This window comes from Sander lucioperca, chromosome 23 (assembly GCF_008315115.2).
Source record: "Sander lucioperca isolate FBNREF2018 chromosome 23, SLUC_FBN_1.2, whole genome shotgun sequence".
NCBI lineage: Eukaryota > Metazoa > Chordata > Actinopteri > Perciformes > Percidae > Sander > Sander lucioperca.
Window position 1 is genome coordinate 11,065,525 of NC_050195.1, and position 17,091 is coordinate 11,082,615.

The following is a 17,091-nucleotide window of genomic DNA, read 5'->3' on the forward strand; positions in this document are numbered from 1 at the left end:
GATATTGTGATATGGTAAGTGTTGTCTATACCCCTCAAAATCCACTTTTCTCAGGATATAATTTTTTGTCTAGTAATTTGAATGTTGCATTCGAAAGGGGAGGCTAAGAAAATACACACTGCTGGGTGTTAGATTTTTTTAAAGTGGCTTTTTTTGTTCTAAAAAGCCTTTTAAAATGTCAATGATGTCATACCCGTATACGGCCAGAGATACTACTTCAAATTCGGTACAATGGGGCTGAATAGAGAGTGGAAAGGCTTTCCGTAGACCGGCTTTGGGCACACCCTGGACAGGAGTATTTCAGTTACAATATATCAGCATCTTGCTTTGAAACAATGAATATTTGTAACCTCCATATCTTAAAAAAGGTTCACTTCTCAACCATATTTAGCCCAGTTTTCTCCTAGACATTGTTCCGATCACTAAACCAATGCTCACTGGAACACCAAGGGGACATTTAAATGCCATTCTTCTCTGAATTTATGAGTAGTAACTTGAGCAAAGCTCAGAGTAGGGGTGCATGATATATCGACTCAATGTCGTACCACGTTGTGCAATATTATATCGAAAGTGTCGCGATAAGTATGCAATATTTTGTTTATTTTGTGGAGCGCTGCGTCCCATCCGTTGGCTGTGTGGCTTAGCTGTGTTCGATTTAGAGCCCGCTTGAAACGCTGTAATGATCATGTTTCATTGGCCAGTTACCGTGCCACTTGCACACGTTAGTGCACGTCAGCGCACGGGGCCACTACGTGACAAACCCTATGGAGCGTACCACATGTTTGCATATTTCAACAGAGTAAGTTGAAGAAATAGATAAGAGACAACAAAACGGAGCGAAAAAAGTTGTGTCCTGTTCTCTTTATTTTATACTGTCCAACCAGTCAAACATGTCCTGTTCTGTAGACATGGTCCTTATTTATTTATTCATGTTGGACCAGTCCAATGTGACAGTCAGTTAAAATAAACCTTGTGTTGTACGAAAACTTGTTTAATTTGTTATGAATCAATCTATCTATCTATCTATCTATCTATCTATCTATCTATCTATCTTTTGGGCTTTTCCACCTTTAATGGACAGGACAGCTAGGTGAGAGAGAGGGGGAAGACATGCAGGAAATCGTCACAGGTCGGACTCGAACCCTGGACCTCTGCGTCGAGGCATTCACCTCTCAGTATATGTGCACCTGCTCTACCCACTGATCCAACCCGGCCACAGTTATGAATCTATTTTGATGCGTTTTCCCCTTTTGTAATTTTACATATGTTTAAAAATATTGAAATTAATATAGATTTCGCAATATTCATAATCAATATCGCAATATCACATTTTATCATTATCGTGCAGCCCTATCTCAGAGTCAACACACAGAAAGCGATGACCAAAAGCTCCAAACTAACCATTAGTCTGTCTAACCGGCAGCGAGCTGAGTCACTGTCTAACATCAGCTTTCCTTCATCCCTCTCCTCTTTAAAAGGCGCTGACACACCAACCTGATAATCGACTGTTGGACAGTCTGGCGAGGTCGGTGACTCGAGTCTGTTCGGTGTGTTCCGTGCCGTCGTCAGTCGGAGGCGCCGTCAGCCTTCATTTGGGGCGATTTGACATGTTGAATCGGAGGACGGGCAGTCGCACTCAATGGCCAATCGGATTGGTGGAGTGCTAACCCGGAAATGACGAGCAGGATGAGCGTGACTAACGCCTCTCAAAATCTGATAAATCTTTCAAACTGACCTTTGTCGATCTGAAATGAAGACAGATTCAGCAACTGCACGGTCTATTTCTCTCTTAAAATGTTTTCAGAAACACGTTTCGGTGAACTATTTTAGTACAATATGAGATCGCATTACAATACAGATTAGCGGCGCCTGCTGTTATGGAGACGTATTACGTCTCACGCACGCGCAGAACGTACGCTCAAGTCAGCCCTCGCTTCGGTGTGTTCTGAGGCACTTTTTTGACCAACTCGGGGAGGCAGTCAGTCTGACTGCCTTTTCTGCCGAAGGTCGGCTGTCGGGTTGGTGTGTCAGAGCCTTAACATGTCTTTTAACGTGACAGATGAGCCCAGTTGGTCAACATGAGAGGAGTTTACTGATGTCACTCTGCAGGATTTTCCTGCTGAATGTCAACTGTTTGTCTGCTGCAGCTTTTACAGTCAAATATTTAAAAAACATTAAAATTAAAAAACAAGAATTAAATCAGTGTATCACAGTTTAGCTTTAATCCACAGTTAGGGTGAAAAACTCACTAATTGTTTTACCCTCTTTTTTTTTTAACTCTTTATATCTTCGTATCACTTTTTCCATTATCTCTTAAACAGAAAAAAAAATGTAAAAATGAGCTTGTATAGAATACATTTTGTATTAAACGTCGTGTTCCTGCCTCACAGAGCAGCAGGACTCTACTCTCCAGTAAGATCAATATATGAAGCAGAAGTACACACATCTACTGCAACACACAAACACAGCTGACATATTTATTTTGTAATTGCAAAAGTCCAACGTTGTGGAATTTCTTGTCCAGCAGACAGAAGGTATCCACAAGGGGAAGAAATGCATTACAATTTGATTTTGTATGAAGTTGATAATGTTTTTTTTTATTACTAAACAGCTGCAGGACTTTACAGAAGTGGACTTATTTCACTGGTACGAAACAGTAACACCGTCACAGCCTGAATCCTCTTTGTTCTGCTGGAAAATGTTCCCTAAATACATTAAAAACTCTCTCTCCAAAGTTTGTTCAGACTTACAAAACTTTGTTAAATTTCTAAAAGGGATCCCAACGTTTTCAAATACCAAACATGCCACGCTGAATTTTGGGAAAAATGTGCACAAAACTAATGGAATAAGCCACTCTTTCCAACCTTAAAGCTTCTTGAGAGGAAATGAAAATGGCCAAGATGTGAAGGGGAAAACAAAAAGGATCACTCTGATCACCTAAAATCAAAAACACAAGACTAGAAGCTGCAAATCAGGTTTTTTGGTGCTTTTAAATGTTCATTTACATCTGAATTTTCTGCTGAAATATCAGTTATAAACTTACAAAACGCAGGTTTTCTATCTCTAAAAGAAACTCTTCTGGTATGTGTGTAAATATACGTCATGACTTGGGGTCAAAAGAGCACAACATGTAGGATTTTTTTGTTGTTGCTATTTTTGTTCTTATGACAGAACTTTCCCAGCGACTTTAACCTTAAATGAGTCACCTTTCTCTCACTCCAGTGCACTGACGTCACCTCTACAACATCTACAACCTCTACAGAAGTTATATTTAAGTAAATCATCCACTTGTCTGGCGTTGCATTTAAACCCCTTAAAGGAACAGTCCTGGATTCTTAAGCTTAGCAGAGTCTAAGTATAGAGCACGAAACAGACCTGACTATTAAAAATTAACCAGCAGCAGCCAGAAAGTTAATCTTTAATTCATGTTTTCACACGGTGATAGAATAGAGAAGAGTCAGCTTCATCACTGCTGTTTATAAATGAGAGCTGCTGCAGTCGATTTACAGTCCAATCAGTTAAAGTATCGACACTGAGAGCAGCAGAGAGGAAGTTGAGAAAATATGACTATTAAGACACTTTCCTGTGGTGACTGAAAGCTGCAGAAACCTTAAGAAATACATCTTAAAATGCACAAATGCAACACTCCCAGTAGGAATATTAGAGGAAATATGAATCAAGCAAGTAGGAAGAGGTCACAATAAGCTCACTGTGTGACTATTTTAAGAATAGTATGGCCTAATTATGATTTTAAAAAGGTCCAATATGTAATATATTTACTGGAATAAATCCAAAGGTGACCCCAATACGTCATCAGATATTAAGGAAACATGCTAAGTTGAAATACTATCTTTTCTGACAACAATGCTAATGCCAGCATTTTCTCCTTTTGAAATTTCCGTTCCGTTCTGTAATGTCTGTCTGTGTTTTGGCCCATGTGTTGTTATCAACTGCCCAATTTGACAGCCAGGCCAGGTTACCAGACATACCTGTAAAAACTACAGCTGTAACGTTAGTACAGCCATGAAAGCAGCAAACAAACAAACAGGATCAACGGAGATAGATTCTACTCGACCTAAAAAAAAACGGCATGTTTGTTGCGTGACCAGAGACGTAACAAACCACCGGGTAAATATTGGAGATGTATCTGAAAGATGGAGACAGCTTAGAGCCCAAAAGGACGCAGAGTTGGCTAATACCTAAAATACCTACTGTCTATACCTAATGTTTATATTTGACTGTAGTTAGAAATCTACTCACACTTACTAATAAGTAAATGTACTTATTATTGGCCATCTTGGCCATTTGGTGGTTGTAATGTATTGATGAACATATGCATGTGTTGTTTTTTGCTTTGTATGTGTACGTTTTCTTTTTTAATGAATGAATGAAGACATTTTATTTCAGACATATCAAAATAAACCAAAGAAAACCATTAACTAATAAGTTAAATAAGCAAAACATTCAATAAAGAATCAATAAACAATAAGTAACATTAGCCAACATAGACATGTCTGAAAAGGAGTAGGAAGAACTATACACTTATTTAATCCTATCCCTTTTCCATAACTCAGTAAATTATTATTTCATTTAACACATATTTATATCTTAGTTATATTTATCACAATTATCTTATAATATATATTTATATACATGTATACATATAGCATCCATACATACATACATCCACACATATACATACATACACTCACTCATACACACACAATCATACACATATGACAATGAACACATATTGCAGCTGTTAAAGCCCTCCTTCTTTCATATACTTTTTGAAAATCATTGCTTTGTACCTTTTTTTTAACTGGATTATGTTTGGACATTGCTTTAGTTAGCAGTACGTTGCCGTATTGCTAATTGTATTTTATTTTATTTTATTTAACTCCTCTGTTGTTATGTAATGGTTGTGTTCTATGTTGGGACATACATCTCAAAAGGGGTTTACCCTAATAAACTAATTTTGAACTTCAAACTGAGGCAGTCGAGAGAGAAGTTTGAAAAGCCTTTTAATATCTTCTTAGCTTTAAAGTAATTAAAAGATTAAAAGAAAGATCTTTTAATTACTTTATAGCCAAGAAGATATTAAAGGCTTTTGAAACTTTACCCTCTCCCTCAGTTTCCTTCAACCAGGGGCGGATCTAGGACCAGAGCTTCAGGGGTGCCTGGCACCCTTTCAACCCTTCTGTTGTCCTGGGGTCAAATTTGACCCGTTTTTAAAGTTTCTAGGTCAGAAATTTGAGTTTCTTTTTTTTTTAAGTAAAAAAATAGGTATAATTTCATATAAATGAGGCTTATTGGTCATGAATTCCAAACATAAGTGTAAAACTAATAAGTTGGTGTTACGGGTGGAGAAAAAGTGCAGAAAAAAAAACAAAACCCTTGAAAAAAGTGACAGAAACTTCAAAAAAGCACCAAGAACGTTGAACAAAACGGTCCTAAAAAAGGGTCGATTTTTACCCGGGGAGGACAACACATTTTTTAAACCGTTATTCTACTGCGCCAACTGTACATTTTAACGTCACTTTGGACCATCATGAGAAACACTGAATGATGTAGCCTGACTATAAAGACATCAAACACTCTGAGAAGACTTCCTTTAATGCAGAGCCACAGGGTCCATTACTACAGAGGTGAGGAGGTATTACAAATTAAATCAGATATTTATCTATGGGAAAGCAGACATTTGCAAATTGCAGTATCAATAACTTTTGAAAAGATTTATGTGATTTTGATTAATGGCTGAAGAGCACTATTTTCTGAAATTGGCTCAGAATTTCTTTCTGAATGATCTAGGCATCTAGATTCTGGGTTTAGTTTCACAATGCTGTGATATTCCCAGAGCAGAACTCCTTAGCTCACAATAGATTACACAGACTTTATTTATTTAAATTTGGTAGGGGTGCCAGTATCAAGTAAAAGTGCTAAAATTATGAAGGTAAATATGGTGCAAAAAGGGAGAGCTTGTAGAATACGATGTGAGAACTTGCAGAACAAAAAATCTGAACTTGTATGTTAAAATTTGCACTTGTAAAAATTTTATTTGCACTTGTAAAAATAAAATTTGCACTTGTAAAAAAATATTCACACACATGTGATCTGAATTTGAAGTCATACAAAGAAAAAAAACATGAGAGCTTGTAAAAAAAATCTGAACTTGTAAGTTGAAATTTGCACTTGTAGAAAATGTTCACACACCTGTATTCTGAATGTGAAGTTACAGAAAAAATATTCACAAATGTGTAGATTGATATTTACATGAACACAATGACAGCTGCAAACTTATAATGCAACATTTACTCGTATACTTTTTTTTTTTATTCTGGTTCATTTTCCATCACAACCACAACTCAGTGATTACAACCTCTCGAATCTGTCACTGCAACTTCACATATGTGCTCTCTCGCATCACAAAGTGGCGAATCTGCGCACCTCGACTTTCACAACACTCTTGACGATACATTTGGTGCAAAACTAATTAGTACCTGTGGACTTAGGCTGTGGAGCTCTGAGCTAACAGAACGGGAAAAGCCTGCAGCCGCAGACGGACTGTCATCAGTGGGTAACAGGTGCCAAGTTTCGCATCCCTGCCGAGAATTGCATCCACTAGGGAAAATAATGATTTTATAAGGCAAAGTACTGTTTAAAAACTAGGCAATAGTAAATCTCTTTGTCATGTTCATCAATAATGATTAGGATTTTAAAAGGTTTAGAGACATCAATGTTTTATCAGACTCTGTAGTAGCATTTCCTTGCTACCTAGATGCAATTTTCGGCAGCAATGAATTCTGCAGAAATTATTGTTTCTGCCCAAGCGGGTGCAATTCTTAGCAGGGATGCACAACATCAGCAAAGCAAGCTCTGGTCATGGCCGGGGGATGGGCCGCTGCTACCGGATGTGGGGCTCTCCGTGTCCCGCTGGAGCTCCGACTACAGGTCGAGGTCGGCAGCGAAGCTTTCTGGCAAAAGCAGTGTTGCTACGCTGGTCGATCCCCACTGATGACGGTCCGTCTGCGGCTGCAGGCCGTGGAGCTCACCGCCAGTGTTTTAGTTTGACTGTTAAAAAGTGTTTAGATAATTAAAAGGTATTTATTTAGAAGCGGGCTGGCTGCTAGTAGCTAGCTAACGCTAGCATGCTATTCCACCAAGTTTCCATGCTACATAAATAAGCCAGACAGAGTTGTCCCTCATCTGGCGATAGAAACCCTGATTTTCCCATAGACTGTATATAAGAAGGCTTTTCCCGTTCTGTTAGCTCAGAGCTCCACAGCCTAAGTCCACAGGTACAAATTAGTTTTGCACCAAATGTATCGTCAAGAGTGTTGTGAAAGTCGAGGTGCGCAGATTGGCCACTTTGTGATGCGAGAGAGCACATATGTGAAGTTGCAGTGACAGATTCGAGAGGTTGTAATCACTGAGTTGTGGTTGTGATGGAAAATGAACCAGAATAAAAAAAAAAAGTATACGAGTAAATGTTGCATTATAAGTTTGCAGCTGTCATTGTGTCATGTAAATATCAATCTACACATTTGTGAATATTTTTTCTGTAACTTCACATTCAGAATACAGGTGTGTGAACATTTTCTACAAGTGCAAATTTCAACTTACAAGTTCAGATTTTTTTTACAAGCTCTCATGTTTTTTTTCTTTGTATGACTTCAAATTCAGATCACATGTGTGTGAATATTTTTTACAAGTGCAAATTTTATTTTTACAAGTGCAAATTTTATTTTTACAAGTGCAAATTTTAACATACAAGTTCAGATTTTTTGTTCTGCAAGTTCTCACATCGTATTCTACAAGCGCTCCCTTTTTGCACCATATTTACCTTCATATAAAATGGCCCCTGGCTTCAACCTTTGTGAACTAGTAGGATCCCCCAGAGGGACACTCTCTACGCCCTGAGCAGCACTCCATGCAGGCTGGAGTGTGACTAATAATAATGTATTGGATTGTTAATACAATAATCACATAATCAGAAAGGAATGTATTGCCACAGTAGTTACCCTACGTGCAATTTGCCTTGGTGATTGGTGCATTTATACACAAGCAGACATACTAAACGTGTATAAGAATAAATAATGAATACAAAAACAGAAACAGATATATACAAAATAGCTGTTTGAGTAGTTTAACCCTGCTGTTGTCCTCGGGTCAAATTTGACTATAGCCTACCAAAATTTTCAAAAGAAATAACGTGGATGGCTCATTCGCAAGTTTTATTCAATTTTATAGCATTTGGAGGAAAAAGAATGATAAAAGAACATTAAAAAAAAGTGACAAAAATGTCGGAAAAAGCTTCCAAAACGTGGGGAAACACAAAAATGTCAAAAGGTGCATAAAAAAAATAAATGAAATTGAGAAAAGTGACAAAAACTTTGAAAAAAGTCACAAAAAAACATCGGTGGAAAAGCAAAAAGTGTCAAAAAAAACCGTCCAAAACGTTGAAAAAAAAAAAAAGTTTAAATGTTGACCCAGAAAAACAAAAAGTTGTATAGTCGACGGGAAGACAACACGAGGGTTAAGCATAAATAAATGAGGTATACGTAAATATATATAGTTTAGTGTCCCAAATTATTTTCCAAAAACTGAGTGTCCCAAATGATGAGTCTTATTTGAGACAGGTTGCCCTAACCATAACCATAACCATAACCATAATCCAAACACCTGTTAAACAGGTGGTTTAGCAGGTTCATAATGAAGGACATTGTATGGGGAATTTAGGACACTAAACTGCACGTATACCAATAAATGATAGTATGTGAGGCGAGGGACTGACCGTGAGGATGGAGGTGAAGCCGATCAGGAGCAGAGCGAGCCGGTGCGTAAAGGCCATGGTCACATCTCATCCAGCCCTGCCGAACAGCAGCTCACCTGGCGGACATCTCCAGCAGGAAACACGTGCACTGGAGTGAAACGCTACCGAAGTGAAGTCTGGGAAGTTTTAACGCCCAGTGTCGCCTGTAAATCAGTTTTCTTATTCTTTTTTTGGCACGTTGGTTTTGCAGCTTTACGCACGAGTCAGACCTCTCTGTGCGTCACAATAAAAGAAAGAAAAGCTAAATGTTTGCGAACAAACATTCCAAAATCAACCGCTGAATTCACACCTGAAACAGTCCAAACTGACACGAGCCGTTTGTAGTGAGGCGGCGGTCCGGTTCACTCCGCGTTCACTTACAAATAAGTGCGCGTCCCCGTCACACCTTGTCTCTCAGGACGCCCTGGACTGATGCGCGCTCCCCGCCGACCTGAAAGAAGTTCCTGAGTAGTTTTTAATATGAAATAACAACAGCGGCACCGTGTGGCTGAACTCACAACTCCTGCCCATTAAACATTGTTTACAGTGTTTTCGTGTTCTCAAACCCTTGGTCTTTTATCCATTCGTCGCTCCAACTATAATAACACCAAAGGTGATGTTCCTTTGCCATTTCAGCTCCAACCCTTTGGAATCTTCTCCCTCAGTCTGTCATCTCTGCTGGATCTCTGGACTGTTTTAAGCCTTTTAAAAATAAATAAATAAATAAATAAAACTTGGGCTGTATTCCTTTTATGCTGTACTTTAAATTGAGTTTGTGTGGCCGGTTAGCCCAGTTGGTAGAGCGGACGCAGAGGTTTAATCCTCTACGCAGAAGGTCCAGGGTTCGAGTCCGACCTGTGACGGTTTTCCTGCATGTCTTCCCCCTTTCATATCTCAGCTTGCCTCAGAAATGCCCCCCAAAAATTAAGAAAATATTAAATTTGTATTTTATAACTCATCATCAATATTTTTAGTTATTTCACACTTCACATGTATTGTACATGTGTGAAGCACTTTGTAACTGTCGTGTTTTAAAGTGCTGCTTACTCACTCACTTATGAGGAGACATTATTATCTGATTTTATTGGTCTGTTTCAAAGTGGTGTCATGGTTTAAGTATATTTTCCTAATTTTAAGGACTATTTTTAATGCGGGACTTTTACTTGTAACTGAATATTTTCAGTATGGTATTAGTACTTTTACTTCAGTGAAGGATCTGAATACGTCTTCTTGTTTTTAACTTTAGTTCTCTCTGAACTGTTTGTGTAACTGTTTACAGACTGAAATAAACCCTGAACATGTAGTACGTTTGATGAACTGTATTTGTTACAAATGAAAGGACATGAGGAGGAGGAGAAGAAAAGAAAGTTGAGGCCACAGATCGTTTAAATCAGTCAGGAATGCTTTTAAAAGTCTGATCTGACCTGAAGAGAGGAAAACAAATTAGAAACAGAAAGAAGATAAAGATTAACAGAGGTAAAAGCTTTGTATTTATACTGAAGAGTAAATCATTCAGTTGGTTTCTGTCTTTTATTAGCAGCTGCTGCATTTCTCTAAATGCTGTTTGCATGTGTAAAACATTCTGTTCTTCCACCTTTTCATATTCAAACTTCATATAGAACTCCTACATTTTGCATTTTGTACACATTGTGTCCACACCCTGATAGCTCACTGGGTACGGTGCCTACCAGGGCTCAAATCCGGCCCTGGGCCCTTTGCTGCATGTCTTCCTCTTTCCTCTCAGTTTCTGTGTAAATAAAAGCATAACATACCCAAAAAAACTGACTTTGTTAGGTTTAATAATTATGAAAAGTATATTTTGGTCATATAGCACTGGATGTGCAGATTTAAGGACAAGATGAAAAAAAACTCAATTAGCTCTTTGCTTGTTAAAAAAGAAGCAACATAAGTCAGTTTCTTATCCTGAAATCTGTTTTTCATATGTAATTGTTTATATTTTGTTTTCATAAATTACAGTCATTCATTTTCTAACTTAAAATACACAGCAGTTTTCTATTTATTCTGTATTATCAGTTTTTTATTAAGATTACTTTTTTGGGGCTTTTTTCCTCCCTTTATTTCAGTGACAGTGGATAGACAGGAAAGGTGGGAGAGAGACAGGAAAGGTGGTAGAGAGATGGGGGAAGACACGCAGCAAAGGGCCGCAGGTCGGACTCAAACCCGGGCCGCTGCAAAGGACTCAGCCTAGAGGTCACCCCCTGTATTATCAGTTTATTTGATTTAAATGTGGTAAAGAAATAAAGTATATTTGTGTAGAATATCCTGTTGGAAGAATGTGTCACCATAAAATGTGTTTCATGCTTCTTGACCCTCTGTGCACAGTCACCGTCCACACTGACCTAGTCTATATCGACGTGCACGGTCACCGTCCACACTGACCTAGTCTATATCGACGTGCACAGTCACCGTCCACACTGACCTAGTCTATATCGACGTGCACAGTCACCGTCCACACTGACCTAGTCTATATCGACGTGCACAGTCACCGTCCACACTGACCTAGTCTATATCGACGTGCACAGTCACCGTCCACACTAGGGGTGCACTGATCCGATATTAAGATCAGATATCGGTCCCGATGTTGACAAAATAGCTGGATCGGGGATCGGAAAAATTAACAGATCCACGGGCCGATCCAGTTTTGTTAGTTTTTTTCCCCTCTGTCGCACGTGCGTCGCATGCTGGAAGAGTTGAGTGTACAAATAAATAAGAATTCAATACATTCCATCTATGTTATGTTGTCTTAGTTAGGAAAGTCATGTTGAGTTAGGAAAGTCTGGTGCATTTAGTCTCTTCCACATGGTGGAAGGAAGGTATAAGGTGGAAGGTATACAGTGTATTATTAATTCAACAACGGTATCGGATCGGTATCAACAGATACACAAAGCCCAGGCATCGGTATCAGGACTGAAAAAGTCAGATCGGTGCATCCCTAGTCCACACTGCCCTAGTCTATATCGACGTTTCATTTCCAGGATTGTTCAGGTGCCGCGGGAAAGTTCGCCGGATGTCCTTCATTTCAATTGTCCCCTTCCTCTTTGTTTGTGTTGGTGTTCTAACCTCCGGTGGATTTCTGAGGACTATGGTTAACTGCTCCTCAGATCTCTGCAGGGTAAATCCAGACAGCTAGCTAGACTATCTGTCCAATCTGAGTTTTCTGTTGCACGACTAAAACTACTTTTGAATATACACGTTCCACCAAAACAAGTTCCTTCCTGAGGATATTTTGCAGCGGCACCGTGGCTCCGTCCGGCCGCCCAAGACGATTGTGATTGGTTTAAAGAAATGGCAATAAACCAGAGCACGTCTTTCTCCCATCCCAGAATGCTGTGTGGACTCGCCAGACCCTCATCTGAAGCGCTGTGGAGGAAGGTCTGGCTATGGAAGACTAACACTGCCCTGACCCCGCTCACCGCAAGAAGCATAAAACACGTTTACTGTAAGTTTGAAGCATGAAGACAAACCGGTCACATACTAATAATAATAATAATAATAATAATAATAACAAAAACTAGTCTGAGTTTTAGCCAATCAAAGCACTTTATTGCACTGTATAGTGTGACGGTGAGCCCATAGCAGGCTCTTATAAAAGTGTCATTTAATCTTTTTATCATGTGTACAAAACAAGTCACACACACTTGTACCGTACAAAATCAACACTATTTACATACAATACACACACACACACATACACACACACACACACACGCAGCGACTGAAACATGACCGCTACGCTGCTACCAACAGACCCAAACTGCTATGTAGGCCAAACAAGCGCTAAGCAACTTCTGATATGCATAAAGTTTCTTTTCTTCTGATAAAAAGAAGATTTAAACAAATAAATGTTTATGAATTATTCTTAATAAAAGTTTCTATTTAACCTGGAGACTCACAGACAGCCTGACAATTCCCAGAATTCACAGCAAGGTGTGGATTACTACACCTAGTTTGGGGATAAACTGTTGCCTTAAAGTCTCTTTAAATAATAACAATATTCCCTCTTCTATATTCACAGAGTGCACGTTGCTCGACGAGATTTTTTTCAGGTGCTTTATGGACTGAATTTCACGGGTTCACTGCAAGTAAATCAGTACGATAACTGAAAGATCGGTTGACTGGCGCGGTGAAAAAGGAGGATTGTTGTGCTCCTTAAAGGCAGAGTGAGTAGGGTTTGTGGGCCTGGGTATCGCCAATGATTTCCTGAATCGATTCCGATTTACACGGTCACCATTCGATTCCATATCGATTAGGTTAGGCAAATTTCAGTTACTATACAAGCTTAGCTCAGGTATAAAAGAGATTCTCAGAGAACTTCTGCTGTAAATTGTACAAGCAAAAAACAACCCTCAAATATTTTTTATAATGCACCGGTTGTTTACATTAACCCTCGTGTTGTTTCCCGTCGACCGTGCAACTTTTTGTTTTTCTCAAAATTTTAACTTTTTTTCAACGTTTTGGTCGTCTTTTTTTACATTTTTGTCACTTTTTTCAACGTTCTTTCATAAAAAAACTTTTTTGAATGCTATAAATTGAATAAAACATCCAAATTTAAAGAAAGTAGTGGACTGATCATTTCTTTTACTTGTCAAGAGCGTTGTGTGGAACAATCCGCGTTATTTTTCTGAAAATTTGGTTGAAAGAAACCCACTTTTCTGATAAAGATTTTTTTTTATTTTTTAAAATGGGTCAAATTTAACCCGAGGACAACATGAGGGTTAAGAACTGTACACCACAATTAAGTAAAAAGGCATATATCAAAAAGATCGCTATCAGATCGCTCAAACACAGATCGATTTTAATTGATAAAAGAGAATCGATCATTTTAACCCAGCCCTAGTGGTTTGTAAACACATTTAAAGATTATTTTTTTGGGGCTTTTTCCCTTTATTTGACAGTGACAGTGGATAGACAGGAAAGGGGGGAGAGATGGGGGATGACACACAGCAAAGGACAGCAGGTTGGATTCGAACCTGCACCGCTGCAAAGGACCCAGCCTACATGGGGCGCACGCTCTCACTGGGTGAGCTAGAGGCCGCCCCTGTAAACACATTTAAAGTTGGCCCCTCCTCCCCGAGGGTTACGGTGCCTGTCGGTACACGATCCGTTCTGCCTGCACGATCCGTTCTGCACATGCGCAAGATAATACTGTTTTACGTATCCATACGACCTGCACGATCTGTTCCACGCTAGCCTATGGCTAGCCTCCACCGGGAAGCTAACGTTAGTTTAGCTAACAGCTAATTCGGCTAACCGCTAGCTGACAGCTAGATTCAGTCTAAAATAACTCAAACGTAATGGGAAAAGCAGGCTACAGCTAAATTAAGACTTCACAGTAATAACAATAAAGACAAGTATTGAGTGATTGTATTTTAAATGAGCACAAGTAAAGTAGAACTGACGTAACAGCTGTTATATATGTTAGGTGTTTGTTATATATGTCAACGTTTATTTTCAAGTTTTATTTTGAGGGTCTTTTAAAGTTATTACATGCTGTCTCAGCTAGCAGTTAGCCGAATTAGCTGTTAGCTAAACTAACGTTAGCTTGGCTGTCGACCGGAAGCGTGGAACAGATCGTGCAGTGTCGTAAATCCTCGTACAACCGCGCATGCGCGAACATTTTGCGCATGTGCAGAACGGATCGTGCAGGCAGAACGGATCGTGTACCAACAGTGCCAATGGGTGAAAGCCAACACCCAGATTTGTTTCGCCGCTGCTGTGTCCGCCATTTTTGTAGCTTCCCTCTTGGATGTGTGTTTACGATCTGACACCTGGAAGCTACGTTTTTAAAGAGGTTGACGCCCAGAAACGTCCCAAAAATACAGGCAGAGGCTTCTACTGGGTGATAAGAGATGATTGAGAGGGGTTATTTACGTTGCTTTTTGGGAAAATCCTACTCATTGTGCCTTTAAAGTTTTGCTGCATTTGCTTTCTATCAACTTCTTTATTGATACATATTGCACTTCCATGTGTGTGTCTGTGGTCAGAACCTTCAGGTGAGAAAAAGGCTGTTTTTGTCTCCCAAGCTTCAATCAACGTGTTTCTTCTGAGTCACTTACTCCGGATTTCCACTGGATGCGTAACGTCTGCGGACCGGCTCCGTTGCGTGTTGGCTGCGTGCTCCGCCGTCCGATCAATACCCACCAGGTCCGGATCATGGTCCGGATTTGTTGCGGCACGGCTGCGGCCATGACTGACAGCTGTAGTCACGAGGACCCACAAGATCTCGCGAATTCACGTAGAATAGAACCATAGAACCAACAACCATCATTTGTTTCCATCCAGAGGAGTAGAGGGGAAACAACTCTGAGCTGTGTTTTCAAGCAGATACTATTATATACTACTATATAGAGCTGGGACGGAGTAGGGACGCAGACGTTCTGCAGTCAGTGGAAATACACACATTGACTTTAATGGAAACCTAATGACTCCGCCGACGTTCCGGAGCGGATCCGCAGCCGTTACGCATCCAGTGGAAATTGCCGGTTAGACTTTGGACAATTTTTTGGGGGATTTTAGTTAAAACAGTTTAAACTTTGTCGTGTTTCAAGTCTCCATACAAACCTTGTTCTTATTTGTGGATAAGGATAAAAAAAATCTGTTGCGTGAATCACATTAAAACTATGTCAGATGTCTCTGTCACACACATTAACACATGATGAACGAACACACGCACACGCACACACACTCAGGGTGCAGGTGGAGAGAGCTGCATATAGGGGCTACTATACCTCATTGTGTTTTACGTACCTCTCCATATAGATTATTATGTCTATGTACAATATTTATATTTTTACAATTATCTGGCTGCCCCTGTTTCTAATTGAAATAATACCACAAATCTAGGATTTACTGTGTTTTGAATCGACCAGTAAAACATGATGACAGACACAGTCTCTAGTTTCTCTCTCTCTCTCTCTCTCTCTCTCTCTCTCTCTCTACTATTTAAACCTCTGAAAAACGCTCGGAGCTGCCGTCCCGTACACAGTGTTCCCCTAAGGCTTTCTACAGTGACGAGCTCCCGGTAAAGGTCACGAGATTGAACGGGGGTGTAAAAAAAGAAGAAGCGCATACTCCCACTGAGCAATCAATCAATCAATCAATCAATCAATCAATCAACCAATCAATCAGCCAATCAACCAACCAACCGGCACAACACAACTTTAAAGAAAACGGACGACTTGACACCACACCATATGCAGGTTCAAAAATACAGTACATCTTGATTCTGAGAAATAAATGAACAACGGCAATATGCACGGCATACAAACGCATGCTCGCTCACTCCTGAACACACGCACGCACGCGCACACACACACACACACACACACACACACACACACACACACACACACACACTCAGGCTACATGTTGTAGGCCACGTAGATGGGATCCAGCTGGTCTTGTAAGAAGCCGTCGCGGAGGTGCATGCGCTGCTTCTCGCCGCGGGAGTTGATGGGGATGACGCCGATGTCCGTCACCACGACCACGCCCACGATCAGGTAGTGCTCCTCCAGCACCGCCTTGGTCACCATGGGAACCAGGTCCAGGGCCTCCTGCTCCGAGCCCTCCAGCTCCACCACCACCACCAGCAGGTTGGTCCAGGGGAAGACCGCACTGACGGGACACACACATTGGATTTATTAGGTTTCTACTGTTGATAAAGCCGCAGTCGTTGACTTTTTTTGGGCCACTAGGGAGCAGCAGAGCTCCTCAACAAGCTTAAAGCAGACCTATGATGTACCGTTTGTAGGTTTATACTTGTATTTTGGGTTTCTACTAGAACATGTTTACACGCTTTCATGTTCAAAAAACACACTCTGATCCTGCCCATGGCTGCTGCACCTGTATTCACCCTCTGTAGGAGCGCCTGTCTTTTTAAGCCCCCCTTCCGAAAAAAGCCCAGTCTGCTGTGATTGGTCAGCATTTCCGGATCTCCAGAGTCTCTGGATCGGTGCTCTGCCGTCGCTGCCTCTGTACAGTCGCTGTGAAAGTCACCAATAAAGGCTTCTAGGCCAAAAACTACACAACCGGACATGTTCCAGCAGGACTGTGACCCGAAATTGGGGAGAAATTAACATCGGCTGCCCAGATAACAGCTTTCCCTGGCGTTAGCATGTAGCTACATGTAGTGAGCAGTGGATTGTAAGGGAGTATAGCAGTACTTTCTATCGCCAATAAAGGCTTCTACACCAAATATTACACACGCCGACATCTGCAGCAAAAATGTGACCTGACATTTGGGAGAAATTATCAACATT

At 40.2% G+C, this 17,091-nt stretch overlaps 2 protein-coding genes across 5 annotated transcripts in view; both read right to left on the reverse strand.

Annotated features, from left to right (window-relative positions):
- LOC116040029 (vasoactive intestinal polypeptide receptor 2-like) overlaps positions 1-9,237 on the reverse strand; it is a 50,992-nt gene extending 41,755 nt beyond the window's left edge. Inside the window, exon 1 of the mRNA XM_031285260.2 lies at positions 8,795-9,237. Within this exon, the coding sequence (XP_031141120.1) occupies positions 8,795-8,851 (57 nt within the window). The 5' untranslated portion in view covers positions 8,852-9,237. The remainder of the gene's footprint in view (positions 1-8,794) is intronic.
- LOC116040010 (disco-interacting protein 2 homolog C-like) overlaps positions 1-17,091 on the reverse strand; it is a 95,380-nt gene that overhangs the window by 2,711 nt on the left and 75,578 nt on the right. For 3 of the 4 annotated variants that reach the window (XR_004896459.1, XR_004896460.1, XR_004102557.2), the window contains one exon: positions 15,513-16,447. Coding sequence is in view for 1 of the 4 variants with exons in the window: in XM_031285217.2 (XP_031141077.1) it covers positions 16,195-16,447 (253 nt within the window). In the remaining 3 variants the exon portion in view is untranslated. Of the gene's footprint in view, positions 1-15,371; positions 16,448-17,091 lie in introns of those variants that run through there. The other variant, XM_031285217.2, reaches the window with a different exon arrangement.